Source organism: Ornithodoros turicata, chromosome 3 (genome assembly GCF_037126465.1).
Source record: "Ornithodoros turicata isolate Travis chromosome 3, ASM3712646v1, whole genome shotgun sequence".
In the NCBI taxonomy this organism is placed as follows: domain Eukaryota; kingdom Metazoa; phylum Arthropoda; class Arachnida; order Ixodida; family Argasidae; genus Ornithodoros; species Ornithodoros turicata.
Window position 1 is genome coordinate 26,117,965 of NC_088203.1, and position 19,764 is coordinate 26,137,728.

Sequence of the window (19,764 nt, forward strand, 5' to 3'; positions counted from 1 at the left end):
GCTCCAAAAGGGATGCGTCGTTCAAATTGCGGAGCGCCACGTAGGTGACTTTGTCTGGACCGGGCGACGACTTCTTGTGGGAGAGTGCCAGCGCAGCCTTGAGCTCGGCAAACGTGAGGTCCGCGTCCATGTCAGGGTCAGACACTATAATAATAATAACACCGCAATGGGATGCATTCTGGACGTGAGAGCAAAAATGACATCCCAGTTTGACGCTTGTCCCACCCTACAGTTGGCAATACGATACATTGTTTGGAACACAAACTGTTCCTCTAGGAATCGCGAGGAAGGAGCAGAATCATAAGCATTCAATTTTTTGCGATTCAACTATTTACAACGTCACAAAACAGCACGCTGGTGTACATGAACCTCACGAAAGGTATTTAAGTTAAGTTACCGAGTACCGGGCAAACAAAGTAACTGAGTAGAGTGCTAAATACCCAATCTTGAAAAGTACATAACGTAGAGTATCAAATACTCTTAAAAGCAACTCGTTACTTTAAAGACACTTTGACGTCATAGTTGGAATTCGCTTTGAAAGAAATGCGAAGAGCGTCAAGCTGTAAATGGCGTTACTAAAACGCTCATTAGCTCGCAGGAACTGTTTTTCAAAATGACTATCCAGTAGCCCGCCCCGCTTTTTTTAAACGGATTCCCTCAAATACAGATGCGAACAAACGTTTTACAGAAACGACACAAGCTACTGGCGTTTTTCTTCTTATCGTTCCTTTAACCTCATAAAGAGTTAATATTTTACGTGCCCTCTCTCGCTACGGCTTTCGGCACGGGTCTTCTATACTGCCTGATAGAGGCCTCCATGGTTTACCCCGCATACCCTTCAGGATAACACAGCGCCTCCCATACCCAAGGCAGTGCACACTACCTCTTCGCAACAAAAACAACAACAACAGCAGCAAATAAATCGTGACTATGACCTGGCGTGATTCACCGCTGGAGAGCAGTACACTACCCCATTACACACGAAACACTAGATGTGGGAGATGAGAATGAAGTTAAAGTTGTGTGCAAGTACTCCACTGGCTGCGCTACGACACAAAAAGGAAGGTGAAGGAAAAAGAACACACATGAAAGAAGCACCAATGGCCACTGAGATACAGAGTAGGACTCTACAGCGGCTGGAGCAAACCGGTAGCCAAGAGGAACTCCAAGAACATCAGAAGACATCGACGGTGTTGTACGTGGCTCTGACATGGGCCAAGGATTGCAGCTATAGGTTGAACGTGTGTCTGTCTGTCCTTTGCAAGGGGGCGTGGATGTCCCGAATATCCCACACCCGAAAGCATATGTACAGGGCAAAGCGAATGGCCGATACACAAGAGAATATTTCTCCCGACATCAGTGTCACGCACAGAGAAGTATCTGATAATAATATATAATATAATATCTTTATTAACGTGCCCAAGAACAGCCAATAATAATAGTAATAGTAATAATAATAATTCAAGGCTTTACGTCGCAAGACAACTGCGATCATGAGCGACGCCACAGTGGTGAAGTATCTTCAAAGTAACTTGCAAAATGAGTACAAGTTACCGAAAAAGTTTTTTTCAGCTAGATTTCTAAATATACTGACATTTGAAAGTATTTAAGTATTTGCAAGATACCAAGTTGCTCGCAAAAGTATTTACGATACGTAACTAAAATATTCTAGTCAAGTTTGTCTGCAGCGGAGAGACCAGCAAGGGATTACAAAGAGAACCGAATTTTATGGAAATATATTTTGTAGTGACCTTCTGGGAGGTTATTCGCTTTTCTCTGTTTCTTTTTGTTTCAAGGGTAGAGGGTTCAGGCTGTCCCATTAAGAACCCAGGGAACTCAGTGGGAGGAAGACGCCTTCAAAACAGAGAAGACATGTGGGGATGCACCCGATGGCCATTGGCGCTGCGAGATCGACCTACAGGGGGCGACACTGTCACTTTTCCAGTGTGGATAACATGAGGGCCGATGTTCGAAGTTGATAGTTCTTTTCCGTAATTCTTGTGCATATTCACCGGAAGATCACTTGTACCGCGATGGTACGACACTGTTCCGTTCCCCAATGCTCCATCTACTGCGCTGAATGCGGAATAAACGCGTAAAAGCAGACGACGCGTCCACAGGTAGTTCTCCGTCCTCCGCAGCGCGCCGACACCGTTCGATCTAGCAGGGATATTCCTCCGCGTTTTCCGCGTCGTGCGCACGTTTTCCATTTTGGCGCGACCCCCATATGGCAGATGGAGAGAGAATGACAGGAAAGAGTGCGGGGCAGGCACTTGCTGTGCGACAGAATGGCCGGTTACTTTGTTTTTACTTCTCCCCGCACTTTGCAGCAAACGACTGGCCACTGTGAGGATTTGCCGTCGTTCCTCCCACGCACGTGGTCTGGAACCAGTCACCAGATTCTGGCTCCAAGACACGCGGGATCGGGATTCTGTGAGCCGCGCCTCCCCCGTGTCCTTAGCGGACGACAGGAGGTCATAAATTTGGAGTACGAAGACGTTTGGTCAATGGAGCTAACGGTGGTGCGAGGGGTGTTATTTTGTTATATTTTTGCTGAGTGTTTGGTTTGAGTATTGTGAAAGGGGGGCATCTGGGGGACGAAAAACAACCGAGAGAGCGGGGAAGTTTGGGGAAATTAGAGGGATTTGGCCTGCGGACTCCGTAGCAAAAGGACCTGCTCGGAGGCTCGCAGTGACTTTGCCATATGATGTAAATTTTGTCCACTTAAAATTCATTGCTGTAAATAAACCTGTTACCAAGTATTGAAGATCGTCTGCTGCCGAGTACCTACAACTCAACCGCCATCGTCACCGACAACTGGCAAGCCACTGGGATTAAAGAGAGGAGAAGAAAAGGACAACTTTTACTGCAGTTGAGTTAGTATGCGTCCTCGACCGACTTCAAGGAGAACTAAGCCAACATCCGTTTGGAAAGTCTGCCGGAAAACCCAGGGAAAACCTCAGACAGCACAGCTGGTAGTAGGATTGGAACCCACAACTTCCAAGTCTTTAGCACGACCTTGGAGCTTCCACCAATGCGTAGATGTTTTTACCCACCCGACCATGCTGCTGGTACATGTTAGTTTTGCGTCTTCCAATAAAACACACTATTAATCTGATCCCTGAAACCGTACGCTTATGACCTTCCTCTTCTTTTGTTTGCAACTGACGCACGGTAACCTTCACAAAGGTGGTTCCGTCCTCACATTCGCATCAATTACGTACCACGCGACCTCTTTCGGAGCTCGCAATGAACGTGGCCCGACGACATTAATTATATCCAGTCTCAAGATGTTTCCTTGACGTTTCTGTCTGTGAGTCATTAAGAGGGTGTCATCATCTCTACCTCATTTGTCCGTTTTAAAAATACATACTTGAGGTGGAGATGGTGATCAAGCCGTCGGGGATGATTGGTAACCGACAAATAGAATCGTGGTGGATAGGTCACGACAACAAGTACCTTGCCTAATGTGTTGGTGTATAGCGTGCATGGAACAGCACAGACGGCTGTACGCGTGCTCTCCACATTTGAATTTTCGTCATCCAGCATTTTAGGTTTCGCAGCAATATATTATGCCTTTCGGGTGCATGTGTCTTTTCTAATGGCACACAACCTTTGTAGTTTTACATTATAAAAGAATTATGTTTGGTGAAACACCCTTCTAATGATGTACATATTCTACAAAAATCACCATTTTCAAGGGCATATTCGACAGGAGACATACCGGTTCCTGGGAGTGCATTCTTCTTTTTTCCTTTTTTTGATTGCGTGTTAGCGCCGCGAAGCAACTGTGGCTATGAGCGGCGTACAGACGTGGACAGACGGAGAGAGGACAGCAGGAAGGAGTGGGGGGACAGGGGTGGTTAGTATGCGTCCTGGGCCGACTTCTGGGGGAACTGTGCCGACATTCGTCTGGAAAGTCTTCGGAAAACCCAGGGAAAACCTCAGACAGCATAGCCGGTGGTAGCACAGCACAGCACAGCCCACCAACGAGCGGACGCCTTAGCCCATTCGGCCATGCCGCTGGTGGGAGTGCATTCCATTTAGAACAACAACAACAACTTTATTTTCGGCCTTGGAGAGTGGGGAGTTTCATCGCAACAGGCGATACTCTACCCCAGTGCTTGGTGGAATGGGGGGAATAAAATAACGTGCCCCTTTACAATAACGATCGAAGTCCGATGGTGTCCAGAAATGACAGAAGACCTTTGAGCGCAGAGCGTTGCTGGGCTGGATTGGGCCAGGGACCAAGCAATTTCGGTAGGGAGAAAGGGCGAGAGTCTAGCTGACGAAGAGACTCGGAGAGTGTGGTTAGGGAAGGTTCGTAGTGAGGGCAATGAAGAAGAATGTGCTCCAGATCCTCAAGAGCACCACAGTGGCAGCAGGTGGGAGAATCAATTTGTCTCAAGCGGTAACGCCACTGAGCTGTAAAGGCCACATCGAGGCGCATGCGGTGGATTAATGCAGCATCCTGACGAGATGTGTTTCGTGGCATGCGGAAAGCGAGCGTGGGATCAACTCTGTTCAACATAGAGGGGGGAAGAATGTCGGTTGTCCGTTGGCGGGAAGCCAGGGGTGTCACTAGACGTCGCAGAATTGAACGGCGGTCTCCTCTGAGCAGAACAATACGGGTCCGGTTCCGAGACGAGAGTGCTGCTTCTGCGGCGCTGTCGGCCTGCTCGTTCCCCACGACACCACAATGGGCTGGAACCCACTGGAGAACTAGCCTGTGGCCTGCGGCGTAGATAGTGTGGTAAGCCATTAACACGTCTGTGACTAGGGGTGCGGATGGGCCTCGTATGCCGGAAGTTTCAATTGCTTGAAGTGCAGATTTGGAGTCTCTAAAGACTGCCCATTCCCGGGGCGGAAAATCAGCGATGTGTTGTAGAAAGAAAAGGATGGCATAGAGTTCCGCAGCTGTGGAGGAGGTTGGATGTGAAAGGCGTCTTCCGTGCACGACGCCTTCGGATGGAATGACGAAGGCTGAGGCGGACTTGTTGTTTCGGGATGCGCCATCAGTATATGCTGCCGTAAACGTAGAAAACTTCTCGTCTACCAGAGCATGAAAATGGGCTCGGAGGACTTGAGGGGGGACCTGATCTCTTCTTTGCAGAAGGTTTGGGAGGCGTACAAAAGTGGGCGGTACCGGTAGAGACCAGGGGGCTTCCGGCGGTATAGTGTCCTTAGTTATGAAGCCAGTGAGAGTCTGGCGTGTCCTCTGCGCTACTCGATAGAAGTCGCTTCCAGGGCGGTATCGAATTTTCCTGAGTAGCGGGTGGCGGGGAATGTGAGCATGCAAACGGAGGTAGTGCCGAGCCGTTTCCCGTTCACGGAGAACTTCAATCGGGAGCTCACCAGCTTCAGCCAGTACTTGTCGTGTTTCAGCCATTCTTGGAACTCCGAGGCATCGACGAAGGCTTCGAGCAAACAGGGACCGAAGCATATTTAATGAAGTTGTTGATATCCTGTGCAGAATAGGAAGGCTGTAAAGCACAGTTGCCCTCACCAATGCCGCGTGAACCGCGAGCAGGGAACGCTGATCACAGCCCCATCCTGGGCCAGAAAGATGTCGGATTGCGGGGAGCCATCGCTGCACTTTAGTTTCAAGGTGTTTAATGTGCCGAGCCCAGCGCAAGTCCGAGTCGATTACCACGCCAAGGAAGCGGTGAAAGCGTACTGGTTCTAGCTTCTTTAAACCAAGCCAAAGTGGGAAATTGGCCATAGCTTTACGCGTGAAAGGGAGCTCGACACACTTTTCGGTTGAAAGGTCCATCCCGAGGTGCGTCAGGTACGTATGGATATTGTTTAAAGCGAGCTGCAGGCGGCGCTGGAGAGCCGGGCGTGATTTTCCTACTGTCCAAAGGGCGACGTCATCTGCATACACGGAGAACGACACTTTGCGAGGAATTACTGATTGTGGGCCGGCCATCACCACGTTAAAGAGTGTCGGGCTGAGAATGCTTCCTTGGGGGACTCCTTGGGGAACAGGATGCTGAGGGCTTTGGCCTTGGGACGTACGGACAGCGACAGTTCGGTCCGTAAGGAAGTCTTGGAGCCAGATGAAGAGCCGACCGGATACTCCAAACGAGCGCAAGGCATGCAGCACACAAATGTGCGAGACGGTATCATAGGCGCGCTTGATGTCGAGGAAGACCGATCGGACGATCCGTCGATGGGCTCGAGCATGTTGAACTGTAGAGACTAGGTCGAGAACTGGATCCATGGAGCTTCGGTGGCGACGAAATCCAGCCATTTCGTGAGGGAACGCACGTCGTTTTTCGAGCCACCAGTCGAGGCGATGCAAAACCATTCTCTCCATCAGTTTCCCCACACAGCTTGTCAGGCTCACCGGGCGAAAGGAGGATAGGGCATGTGGGGGCTTGCCTGGTTTCAGGATGGGAACAACCAAGGCCTCCTTCCATGTATGTGGTAAAGATCCTTGTTGCCAAGACGTATTATAGACATGAAGGAGAGCTTGGAGTGACCGCCCGTCAAGGTTTCGTAGGGCGGCATAGGTGATTTTATCGGGCCCAGGGGACGATCTGGCGTTCACAAGCTGCAACGCTGCCTTTAGCTCGATTAGTGTGAAGTCGCGGTCCATAACTTCCGGGGGACGGGGCCAGTCGTGGTGAAGTTCAGCCGTCAAACTGTGGACAAAACTGTGGTGTAGGGGCGTGGTCGAGGCAGCCGCCGGAGTCGTTAGTACCACACAGAAGTCCGTCGCAAGCGTGTTCTCGTCTACACGCTGAACGATAGCCAAGGCCGCGAGAGGATTCTTTTGAGGGGGCGCCTCCTTCAGAGATCGGATTGTCCGCCAGATCTTCGTGGCCGGATCGAACGGTGAAAGGTGGTGGCAAAACTTACGCCAACGCTTCCTGTCCTCGTTTTTAAGTTCTCGTGTTACATTTAGAACAGTTTCAAATGGTGCTTCGTATTTTTTATTTTTTTTCCTCCGCTGTTTTTACACCCTCCAGATGAGCATGCGGAATGCGGAAAGGTATGTTTATTTACAAAAACGCCTCTTTCACACGTTGGAATATGTGGAAATGTTCACTCTGCACGAAAACATGACCGGAGTGGGACAGGACTACCCGCCCGTTAGATGTAGGTCGTGCTGAAACCAGGGAGGTGGTGGGTTCGAATCCTATACCACCGGCTGTACTGTCTGTGCCTTTCCCCGGGTTTTACAGCAGATTTTCCAGACGAATGTCGGCTCAATACCCCCTGATGTCGGCCCAGGACGCTCATAGCCACAGCTGCTTCGCGGCGCCTATCACACAATGAAGAACGACAATAACAACAAAAAAGAAACCAAAGAAAAACAAGCAGCAAGAAGAATGACGTGAGTAGTCGTTGATTTATGCTGCCAGCGCGAGATCGTTGACTGTATTGTGAAATGAACATGTCGGCGCTGTGTTACGCTATGCAAGTAGGTCAGTAGTTTGCGCATCCCTACAGTTCTCCTCTTTCCGCTATTGCGACATTTGAGCGACCTCATTGGTCCTTCTCTCATATGAGGGAAGGCTAGGCCCACGTGGTTTCTTCTGTGGACCCTTGCCAGCCTATGAATACCCCCTTATAGCTGTAAGTGGACACACAGTTTGTCACGAGATTCCTCCAACTTTACTCTTTCCCCTGTGCAGAGACAAACCGTCGTGGGGTATTTCCGCGCAGGTTATTCCTATCGTTGAGTACTGTTGCAACCAACGAACAGTTTTCCGAACAGTGCTGACTACCATGTTGAGAGTGACATTAAGTGGACCACGAAGGGATCCTCAAAACCTATGTGAGCATGAATAATGCATTCCTGTCGGCTAATACTCTCAACATGCGAAGCATCAACCAAACACTACACTGTTAAAACAGAACTTCACCACACAGCACGCTCCTAGCCAACCATCATTCCGAATGATATCATTCTGTGCACTGATTTGTTGAAAATGGGAGGAGGCGCCTATCTGGGACAGATTATCTTGTCCCAGATAGGCGCCTCCCCCCTGTTTTGAACAAATCATGACACGGAATGATATCATTCGGTATGATGGTTGGCTAAGAGCGTGCTATGTGGTGAAGTTCTGTTTTAACTATAGTTAAAATAACGGAGACACTTTCTGAAAACCACGGCAAAAAAAAGAAAAGAAAAAGGACGACTGATGCGAGCCGACCGTTTTCGGCGCGGCCGAGAACCTAGATGTGACGTCAGAAACAGGTGACCTTCCTCGCCTGCGGACTCGCTTGGTGCAACCTTGGAGTGAGCAAATGATGCATGCAAGTGACATCAGGCCGCTTATATAGGGGGTGTATGGGGCAGTCGCTCCACGCGCGTGAACAGCGCCTGCGTTGAATGCTATATGTAAAAAATCGGAGATATCTCTGGGTTTTTATATCACATATTTCCGCAGCACATGATCTCAGATATTTCCACTGGTGATACAAGCGGCCTGACGTCACTTGCATCATTTGCTCACTCCAAGGTTGCACCAACCGAGTCACAGAAGTCATCCTTGAGAGGCATTCTTTACTGAGAACTCAAGTTTTTCGGAGATTTCTTCATGGTCCCTTTAGAGTGCCCCTGGCGGACGAAATTTTACGGTAGTATCATAAAAATACTTTCTAGTTTTGGGAAGCATGACGTCATGGAGTCCCCAATCTACGCAAGCACCTGCAAACATTTCTCCGGTCGACTTTCGTCTCCTCACTAGGAAGTCTTGCGGGTTCTCTCAATAAATCGTGGAAGTAATGTACACTGAGGCATTCATATTTAGCGTACTTTAGCGGCTTTGATTGATGCTAATTATAGCGTCAGGGCAGACCTACCAAAGATCTCGTGGTCGTCCTATAGAGAAAACGCGCGTCACGTGATCCCGCAGTGTATAATCATGGCCTCGTCGACCGCCATTGACGTGCTCCATTTATTGTGTTCGGCACGCCGCTTTCTGTATCATCCACAAAATCTGAGCCGTCAAGCGGTTCACAAACGCGACCTCGGCGTCGAACGATAGAAAATGTATTCCTCCACTAGGTATTAAAATTTCACGAGCCTATCGCAATTTGTGTGGGATTTATCGTTCGAAATCCATACGTGGGTGACACATTACAGCCTCTATTGAAGACGCACGTCACGTGACCTCCGCAGAGTGTACCTTGTGATACCTTGCGCATACCTAAAGGCACCTGTGCTCGGTACAACTCAGGGAAATGTATACACACTGACTGCATGGTGGGGTAATTTACTCAATTCCGCTGTCCTGTAGAAGGAAGTATATAGGAGAGGATGATAGTTGCATTTACGAAAGGGTCAGTGATCACCAAGCGAAGGGTAAGCGGAGTGACACTAATGGCTCTCGAATATAGGTATAGTCATATCATAAGTTGAGGGTGTCAGGCTCTCGTATCATTCTACGCAAATAATAGGTAAATAGAAACATAGGCGTGAGCACCAAGCCAATGGAGACGATAACGATTCAAGAAAATAAATATGTGTGTTAGTGTGCCAGCCTACGGCCTCCTTTCGGATAAGCAGATAGAGGTTATCAAATCACGAAAGGCCACCGGGTGTGTTGCGCTGACAAAGAATAATTTCCCTGTATGTTTTCATGTTAGTAATATGTGGGTGTAAGTTCCGACGTATTTTGTCCACTCTTTTCGTATCTTCGGTTGTGTAGAAGTGGGGATTACGAAAGCACAACCGGACCGGCCGATAGGCATCGTATGACGATGAATCGTTTCAACCATTGTATCATAAGAACCATGAAACATTGATTCACACACAGCTAATGCTTATAATCGTGTTACAATTACGTAACCGTCCCTTCATTTTTTTCCTTTCTTTTACGAAATCTTTTTTTTTTTCTCTAGTGGCACCTTATGCTAGACCGTTCAACAGGGCTTGTCCCTTTCAGTCCTATTGTACCTGTGCCTTTATAAATGTACTAAATTCAATAAAACGAAAGAAAGGAAGGAAGTCTGTATGTGTGACTAGGTATAGTAGGGTCGTGTACTGTTGCGATAACTACAGGCTTGTTTACGATTATGTCAGAGCTGTGCTGACCGATGCAGGCACCGAATCGTCGCTTTATCTCCTGCAAGCTTACCTGGCAAATTCTGTCTCTCTCGTGTATAAATCTGCGATCAATCGCGTTTTGAAACGCAATAAACATGTCACACAGTCCTTCGAGCTTTCAGGAGGCATCGACCTCACAAGACTGACGGCGACTGGTGGTGGATGTCTGAGGTCATGTTCAACCTAGGAACATCACCTTTAAGCCCAGTCTGTGTAAATCTACTCCAGCTACCTATTATTTTCGCACACGTTTAAGCCCCACCCTACACTTCTTGCGATCGGCTTCAAGGTGCAGTTGCATCACACTACGTGACGACGAGCTGTGCGTCGACGTCATGCATGGCAGACACAGCAACGTGGCGGCCGTGCTTTTTTTCCCCCGCAGAGTACATTTCGTGCTGTTCTTAGCTGAACAGCGGTGTGGCATCTTACAGAGCACCAGCTGCAATGTAATTTATCGCTACACCGCACATGCAAGAAACTGTCGTCTTAGTGTTGCCCTGGGAATTTATTCACCACGTAACAAATTCCACATCATCAGTGCCATCTGTCCGTTCACTCGTGTCAGACTCCTGCTCTGTCTATCGAGCTATCCAACGTTCACCGTAGCTTGCTGTCTCGTTCAGCTTTCTCTCAAATTCGCCATTCCAGTGTGTTAGACCAGTGTGTGTATTCCAGTGTTTGGGAAGACTCATTTTCAGTGAGACGTGTGTTTGCATATTCGTACGGTTCTTCGCCGTAGGAGCACGCTAGCGAGCAGCATTAACTTCACGTACTTCAAGTATAAGGACACCATAGGCCGCATCAAGTGCTTACTTGTATTCGTGCACCAATATAACTAATTGACACACTGTGCTTAAGCTATTTGCTATAGACGTAGAAAATATAGAACACGACATCCAATTCCATGCTATATATACGCGCCGAAAAATGTGATGTCCCCGTCCGTCGCATCCTTCGTGCTGTTATCCCCCGAAAAGGCCCCCACACCGCCGCGAATTCCCGTCAAAAGGACGAACACAATGAACAGGAAGCAACAGCATCCACACCCGCTCAAGCATGCGACGACGCACAGCAGCCCTAGAGTGAGGACGTTCTGTTGTGGCGGAGGCGGGTAGCTCTGGTACATGGTTCCTGGTTGCCCCACCGGATACGGGTACATCACGACCCCTTGCTGTCCCGCCGGTACCTGGTAGCTGGTAGCGCCATAGTATCCCACTTGTCCCATCGGCAACTGTGTACACATGGGCCCCTGTTGTCCCGTCGGAAACGGCAGCATCATGAGTGGTTCTGCAGGTTCGATCTCTTCCTGTGGCTGTTCTGGCGTTGGATCTCTCGTTGGAGATTCTTCTCCTGCTGGGGCGCCCTGCTGTCTTATTGGTTCTTCCTGTTCATGACGCGCATTCTCAGCAACTGTCTGTGATCTTCCTCGAGCTTTCGCTGGCATCACGGCTATTTCGGCGATCGTCTCAGGGGTGGTAAAATCGATGAATGAAAATCGTTCCAGTATGACTCACGTGAACAGAGTTCGTTGTCTTTGGTTGTTCCTTGCACATAACGATGTGACTGGAGTGACAAACGACATCGCTGCGTTCCGTGGGACACCTTGTGTGTGGTCCCGCAAATAAATTATCAAACCAGTGCTATAGAGTGGATGATGGAACGTAGCTGTTCTGAAGCTTGTACACACACACACACACACAAAGAAAACACAAGCCGCCGCAAGGTGCCCAGGACCATAGAATAAATCATTCAACTAGATTGGTCAGGGAACATAACTAAGTGAGCCACAAAGGAATCATATGTTTCCTGGCAGGGGTGAATAATTGCATGCTCTGAAACATAATGGTGGTGCCACTCTTTTTAAGGGAGCAAGTGAATTGTTCCTGAGAACAGTCCCTTTCAGCATAAATTATAAGCCTTCCAGCGCTCGAAGAAAAAAAAAAAAACAGGTACTTTTAGTCATTTTGGGGGACTAATGTATTGCAACAAAAACAGTCAGTTTAGGGAGTAAACGCACCGAAGTAAATGAATGTCACGGTGTGGGGTCTGCGTTTCGCGCTCACAGAATCTCAGGTACATAATTAATGCGCATGAATGAAAATACTGTGCATTAAGCCGTCAACCGTGATATGTTGAGTGATATAAAATCTTACGACACGAATAGGGCTAAATTTTGCAAGAAAGAACGTCTAACTAATTTTTCCTTTGTGAGGGTGGAAAATCGCTGAGTTAGCTAAGTTGTATAGCCTTATTCCACCAAGTTTACGAAGAGCGCACATCTACGTAGACAACTGCATTCAGGAGACCACTTGCGAAGTTCAGTAACTATTTGCAGTCCTGAAGAGTAAATTTCGGGGTTAGGGGACTAAAATGGTGAATAATTGCACTCTAGGGAATTAGAAGCTGCAATTACTCCCCATATTCAACTCCTCTTTTTCTTAGAGCGTAGAGGGAGGTCCACTTCACCCCATTTTACAAGAGTAACCATGACACCAGTTACAGGTGTTATGTTGGCACCGTGGAACGGGTTCTCGCCAGTACCTCCGCCTCTCCTTTGGAATATTTCGTGTGTTCCTTTATTTTATTATTTTATTCTTTTTTTTTTTTTGTGTGTGTACAAGTAAGTCCATACCGAAGCACAGTGGCTGTATCGTAGCACATGCTTGGTAGCTCGGAGCACAAAGATGATCGGAATAGTTGTGTGCGAAACGGGAATGGAAGAGCGATTGCGGTTCAGAAGAGGGGGTGGTGTGCAATGCCTTCTTCTCTCTCTCGCTCTGGAGTATGGGTAGCCCCACGGAACTACTCACCAGAGATAACATGCGTGCTTCCCTCAGCAGGCTCCCTCGAACAAGGTAAACGCCGGGATAGGTACTAAATTAAGGAGTATTATTATTACCAGTATTAGTACCAACTATTACGTATGAACGAGGGAGCATCCAAATGACTGCACTGTAGTACACGAATTTATCTCTTCTGTAGTTCTCGTGTACTGTGGTACACGAACACAAAAGTAACCGTGCCAGAAGGACTGTAATGCCACTTTTGACTTGTTAATTAAAATTTGAACAGGATGGGGGAGTAACTGTTTGCAGTGAGGGAACTAGTTGGCAAATGCAAAGAGCAAGACGGAGTAACTAACCGCGCAGGGAGAGAAATGCAGTACAAGCGGGAGGTTACTCCACACTGTTCCCTCCCTTATTTCTTAGAGTACGTAATGGGTAGAAACAGGTGCTAAGCAATGAAGCGTCCCTGGTAATCTTACCGCGTCATTCGCTTGCGTCTATAGTACCCCTGACACCGCACCCCAATATGTCTTGCGTGTCCGCTGACACACAGCACTGCAGGATAACCTCCTTTGGATACCAGTCCATGTGCATGTCATTTCATCGAAAAACGGACCATGCACAGAAATTCTCGGTGCCGAGGTACGGAAGCTGCCTCACGATGTCGTTTCACTTCGCGCATGTTTGTTAGCTTGCATTCATCAATTCTACGTCTCCTCAATTTAGAAATTGTGCAGAGAGAACACAGGAGCTCCGAAAGAACTTCCTTCACCATCTTTGATTTCAAACATTTCACTAACAGGCACGAAGTTCCTTAGACACAGCAGCGGCCATTGCACCACGAAACCAAAGCTGAAATTAGGGGCCACCGATGTGATGAAACTTGCATTGTTAATTATTCACTGACACACGCAATCAGCCTTTGATCCTTGTATATTAGCGCCTATTGGCACTGCTCTTGACCATATCCCATGTAAAATTCCGGCACTGTATAGATGAGAACCTGAATAAAAAATATCTATCTATCTAAACCTTACTGACCGACAGGGCGACACCTTTGATTTTGTTCTGAGAGGCTCGCTCTAAAAGTCTCTTCGTTGGTTCTATTCCGTAGTCTCCGTAGTGTTCCTGCCCTCCGGGACTTGAAAGAGCTCGTACTCCCCACTGATGTTGTAAGACGTTTACCACTCTATCTTCCTGACGCTGACATGCAGTTATGGGCTGTCAGCGATTTTTATACAGCTATCAGGGAGTTGCAGTCCGGTCCGCCAGTCCCTTCGGTGCCGACGAAGCTGCCTTGGCGTCGAGTCACTGCGGGCTGCTAGATGTGTGCTGCAAGTATCTGAGCTCTCGACTGGCTCTTGGGCCACCGTGCAGTTCCTAGGACCGTTGCCGGTTCCGCGCACTCAGTGTAAACAATTGGCTTTGTTAATTACGGAGATAAACTTTCAAATTTGGATGCGTCGTTGCCGGCTGGCCTTCGGTGGCTTAGACTTCGGAGACGCAGCTATATTTCAGGCTGTCAGGGCTGGTCTTCGTAGCCACATCGCCCGTGAGGAAGCGCTGTACGACCTTCTGGAGTGCTCTCGCCGCTGGCTGACGTCTACTCGACTTTTCCGTCACGTTCAGGGTGAGTGGCAAGTCATGTTCTAGCAAGCTTGCTAGAGCTGTACTGTCCTCCGCAGCGACTCTCCCGTGTTTGAATTGTGGGTATGGTATTGTGTGGGTATGGTATGGGCAGTACGAAAAGAAAACTCTCCTATAGAGAGTGTTGTTATCTAGCTTGTGGATTGTAACGTGCAGTTAGTGTCAGTGCAAAGGGTCTACCTCCATAGCAGTGGTGGGCAGTATCGCAGATACATGTATCTTCGATACAATCTTTCGATACATTTTGTGTATCGGTATTAGGTATATCGCGTGCCAAAAATGAGAGTATCGGAGTATCGGTATCGAAATACATTTTTAGTGTATCGTGTATTTTAACGATACTCGATACTAAAAAAAGACGCAAATATTGAGGCTGTTGTTAGACTTAGGGCTGTAGCGCGATCCAAGGAGGGACAACCGGAAGCCTCGGAAGGTCAATCGAAAAGTGATTTATTCGCAGCGCACGGGGACCGTGCGCGGCGATGACGAAGATGCTACATAGCCCCCCCCCCCCCCCCCCCCGGCTGGAGGAGAGCTATAGTCTCCAAGTGACTGTCTTGGGTGAAGGGCTGGACGGGGGATGCGAAGGTGGAGAGAAACTTGGCAAGGCTTCAGTAGAGACGTCCGGATTCAAAACATGGGCCGGCTTTACAGTCTGTCGTTAGAGACAGCCTCCTCTCTGCCGTTGACCCTGATGATCGAGGTCTTGGGGGTTCTCGAGAGAACGGGATGAGGCCCAGTGTATGGCGGTTGCAGAGACCTGCGTACGGCGTCGGTCCACAGGAACACGTGGGAGGAGTTCATGAGGTCGGGGCTGACGTAGGGAGACTGGTTGTGCCGCTCGCGAGGCGGGGAAGGTCGAAGGCAGCGGAAGGCTTGCTGCAGCTTAACGAGGTAGGCTGCCGAGTCACCTGGGGAAGGCGTGGTTTGGGAAGCGTAGAACTCCGACGGCAAGCGAAGCGTGGTGCCATAGACTAATTCGGCGGGGGAACAATTGAGTTCGGCATGCAGGGCCGTGCGGATGCCTAGAAGCACGACCGGAAAGGAAGAAACCCATTCGGCTGTGTTTCCAATGCACATGGGGGCGGCCTTCAGGGTGCGGTGGAAGCGTTCTACAAGGCCGTTAGTTGCCTTGTAGTTAGTTAGTAGAAGGTCGTAGCTCGCTCAGGCGGTAGTACAAGCCAGGCCGCAGCAGCGTAGACATGTCAACCATAAATTCGTTCGAAGCTTACGTCCGCGTGCGCGCTCCATCGTCAAGGTCGCCCGGAGAGGAGGCCCTGGGCCCTGCCCTGGGACGCGCTCGTGGGCGCGCGCGGCTTCTAGTTGGTTCCAGAAGAATCTCTTGCGTCTCTTTCTACGGCGGGCCCGCCGAAAACGCCTTACACAGGACTAACCTCACGGCTTCTGGAACTGCGCTGCCCGATGTCCCCCTCCTCAGTGCGCAAGAGCACGTCCACTTGACTTGAAGTGTGGATTCCGCGTCTGCCATGCGGAAAGAATAGCCGCCGGCTTAGCTTGAGCACTGTAACCCGTTCTACAGCTCACAATTCACAACGGCCAACTAAGAAAATCAAGTCAGAGGCAAAGTCAGAGGCTACCGGGTAAGTACTGCAGTACCAAACGATAAAAGCAGCAGAAAAAAAGTTTCAGGTTTATTCGTATGTATAGTCAAGTGACCGGTACGCACGAAGAACATTGTCTTAAAGATTGGATTGGATTGGAAAAGAAAGAAAAATATACAGTCGACCCGCGTTTATCCGGACTTCATTTATCCGGGTCCTGCGCTATCCGGACAAAAAAGCACGGGGACGGATTTCTCCCCATGTATTTCGCCCTCGTTTATCCGGACTTCAGCTTCCGGACTCGGACGAAAATTCCAGGGAACAGAAGTGAGTAATACCCAACAATCGGCTTCAGTTATCCGGTCATTGTCCAGGAATGACACTTGGCCCACACCACACCTAGTCAAGCGAGGTCGAGAACCCTGGTCGTGGCCTTCTCTTTACTCACACAAAGACGGTGTTGCTAGGATGAATTTCCTCCCTTTCCGACTGTGCACGTTACACAAAAGTAATCCACTGAGCAGTCTGGTCATTTCAGACTGAGAAGGTCCGCAACGAGGACCCCTCTGCTGCAATCATAGATGACGACATCGTCAGTGTCGTCGCTTCCAATAGTGTTCAAGAAGAATCTGATGATGAAAGCGTGGATGCACCAGCTGTCACGGTAGAAAATGCGCGGGCGGCACTGAGAACAGCGTTATTATTTTTCGAGCAACAGAACAATATTTCGCAAGTCAATGCCGTTCGCAAAGGTTTGCAAGAACTGGATGCGTGTATTAGAATGAAACAGATGATAATGGATAGTTTTCTGTGTAATGGTCATTAAAGATGTCCTTTTAGGATCACCCTGGATTGTCGTGTTTCACTTATCCGGTTCCCCCGCTATCCGGACATTTTCACAGGAAACGAAGCCGTCTGGATAAACGCGGGTCGACTGTATTGTCTTAAAGAATTGTTTTTTGCTAGGCTGCTTATTGATGCGATCGTTTCAACGTACCCATGTCTTCAGTCTAAAGTTCTGACAAGACTAGCTGCTTAGACAGTGCAGCTTCATTAAATCCGTGCGGTCGGATACGTTCAAGCCCTGTCAGAAAAAGTGCGCTATAAAAATACACTAAAGGCTCTAGAAATAACGAATAAATGTTTTTACTTCCCTAATCATATTACCAGCTTTATTATATTGTTATTTCAGTGATGTAAACTTCACGAATCATAACACCAGCTTTATTATATTGTGATTTCAGTAATATAAACTTCGCTAATCATAACACTAGCTGTATTATATTCGGGATTTCAGTTATGTATCGAAGTATCGACGATACAGTACCGAGTATCTGTATCGAAAACCAATTTCGGTTCTGTATCTTGTATCGGTATCGGAAATACAATTTTTGAGGGTGTCGAGTATCGGCATCGAAGATACTTTTTTTGAAGTATCTTGCCCAGCCCTGCTCCATAGGTAGTTCGCCTGTTTGATGACAATACACACTCGTACTTCCCATTACCTGCAGAGCGCGTCTTGCTGCGTCTTGGTTTCTCAGCAAATATTGGTATTTAGCCAATATTTCTATCCCTCTGCGGTCTACTCTTCAGTCTGCTAAACGTGCAACGTTTCAGTTTATATGGGGGGTTCTGTACACAGCATAGGGCACGACATTCATTTTTCTTTTCTTTTTTCTGTGCTGACACGCACACGCTCGCGTGCAGAGTGCGTAGCTCCTCACTTGAAGGCATAGGTTGTGGCAATGCGCAGGCTGCGAGCTTCTTTCCCGGATGATGATATAACATCATGGCCTGTGCAGCGCCTTTACATGGCTCTTCTTGCGCTTGATCGACCACTCCCGAAGTCGACGCGTACTCAGCGCCACATAGCGTAGCGTGCGACCATTGCTGGCATGCTGGACGACCGCCGTGCCAGTCTTCAGTGGCGCTTAGCGCATGACGTCTTGCCGCTGCGTGAGCGTTTTTCGCGTTTTGGTATAACGTCACCCGGCTGCCCCTTTCGCGAGTACAGGGAGTCAGCAGAAGATGATTTTAGTTAATGTTTGTTGTCGGGTGCCCTGTGGCATCGTGTAGCAGGCCTCTATAGCCTGACGGATGTTGAATGGAGCACCGTTCGTGGTCTGTACCCCCTCCCTGTCTCGCAGCGGTATAGGCGGCATTTTGTGCTCTTGGTAGTCGAAATAAATTACCTTCCCTCTTGGTCACAGAAAAAAGTTATGCACTTCTTCGGCGCACCAGAACGAATGGTCCGTAAAGCTCGCGAACTTAGGATCAGCGACGGGGAGGAGGGCGCCGCAAGGAAGCCCATCCCGTGCGTCGCGTCGCGAGAGGCGCACCGGGGTGAACTTAAAAATTCGTCGCGGTCGTATAACAAAAAACACCTTAGAGAAATTTTTTGTACTATGCTATGCGAAATTATACTACATTTGTACGCAAATTTCATTCCTTTAGCGCGTCCGCCTATGCCACTTTTTCTTCGGCGAAGTTTTCAATTTTTCCTAAAACTACCGACTTTCGCATTTTTTTACAGCCTAACAGTTTAATTTTCTGACCTCAAACTTTTTTGGTGGAATGTACTGGTAGACCCCTACAGACAAAAAATATAACTTAGCACTTTCTGCTCATGGTATTTTTTTAGAAAAATGTTGAATTCGTTCGATTGTACGCCTGTTTCGTGGAAGCAAAGGTCGCTATTTCTTCACTCGCGGCGGCTCCAAATCCGACGATAACTAGTTTGAACTTTTCGGAAGCGCGTCCAGTTTGAATTTTTCTGACATGTAAAGCCGTTTACCCTCTGCGCCTGCTCAAATTTCATTACGGTTTTGGGTTCGGAGCGGAAGTTCGTAGCCCCCTAGCGGCGATTCCGCGCGGATCCCGAAAGACATATTTCACACAGAACATATGTACGTCAGTGAGAAGGACATATATTTTTTTCACGAAAATCGGCGATGGTCGAGCCACGCCATTTGGACGTTTGAGCTGGATTGACCCAGGGGCAATTATGTGACTTGTCGTCCTGGGTGACATCACTGGCCAGCCTCAGAATTAATTCCGTACTCAGGAATTATTGCACAAATCACTTTGTATTTAATATTTATCATGTTGGACATGATAAGCAAGATGTAAGTTGCAACCCTGTCTGCAGCATTACAGCAACCTTTACAGTTAGAGACACGTTACCAAACCATTCGCAAAGGGCAGTCTAACAGGGGCCGTGTAACTTGAGTTTTGAATTTATATAATTTCTAAAAAAGAATTTATAAAAAATAAATAAAGAGGCTTCATGGAAGCAATGCCTTAGCATACCCATTGCACACGAAGCACAATTATATATGCTTGGACATCTATTATCTATCTAATCTTCTGAACCATATGTGTGGCTGCATACGAAATTATTTTTATGCGCATGCTCTACCTTCCCAGTCCAACATGTGCACACGAATAACAGTGAATATGTGCGAAGTGGCAAAAAGCAATGCTACACTCTACCATCGTTGTGCCCCTTTAACTTTTCCACATTTATGTCTGGCGAACAGGGAATGTCTCACTAGAAAAGACGGCATTTGTGCATTATTTGGCAAGCAAATAAATATATTTATTTACATTTTCCATCAATCAACAATGTTGTGACCTGGTCAAAAATATGAATGTCAACAAGGAAAGTACTTACAAATTATTCGTATGTGCTCAAATGCAGATA

General features: G+C 48.1%; 1 protein-coding gene across 1 annotated transcript; it reads right to left on the reverse strand.

Annotated features, from left to right (window-relative positions):
- Positions 1-15,147: 15,147 nt before the first annotated feature.
- On the reverse strand, positions 15,148-15,579 carry LOC135389232 (uncharacterized). The gene has a single exon (XM_064619298.1). The coding sequence runs from the start codon at positions 15,577-15,579 to the stop codon at positions 15,148-15,150; it is 432 nt and encodes a 143-aa protein (XP_064475368.1).
- Positions 15,580-19,764: the final 4,185 nt, after the last annotated feature.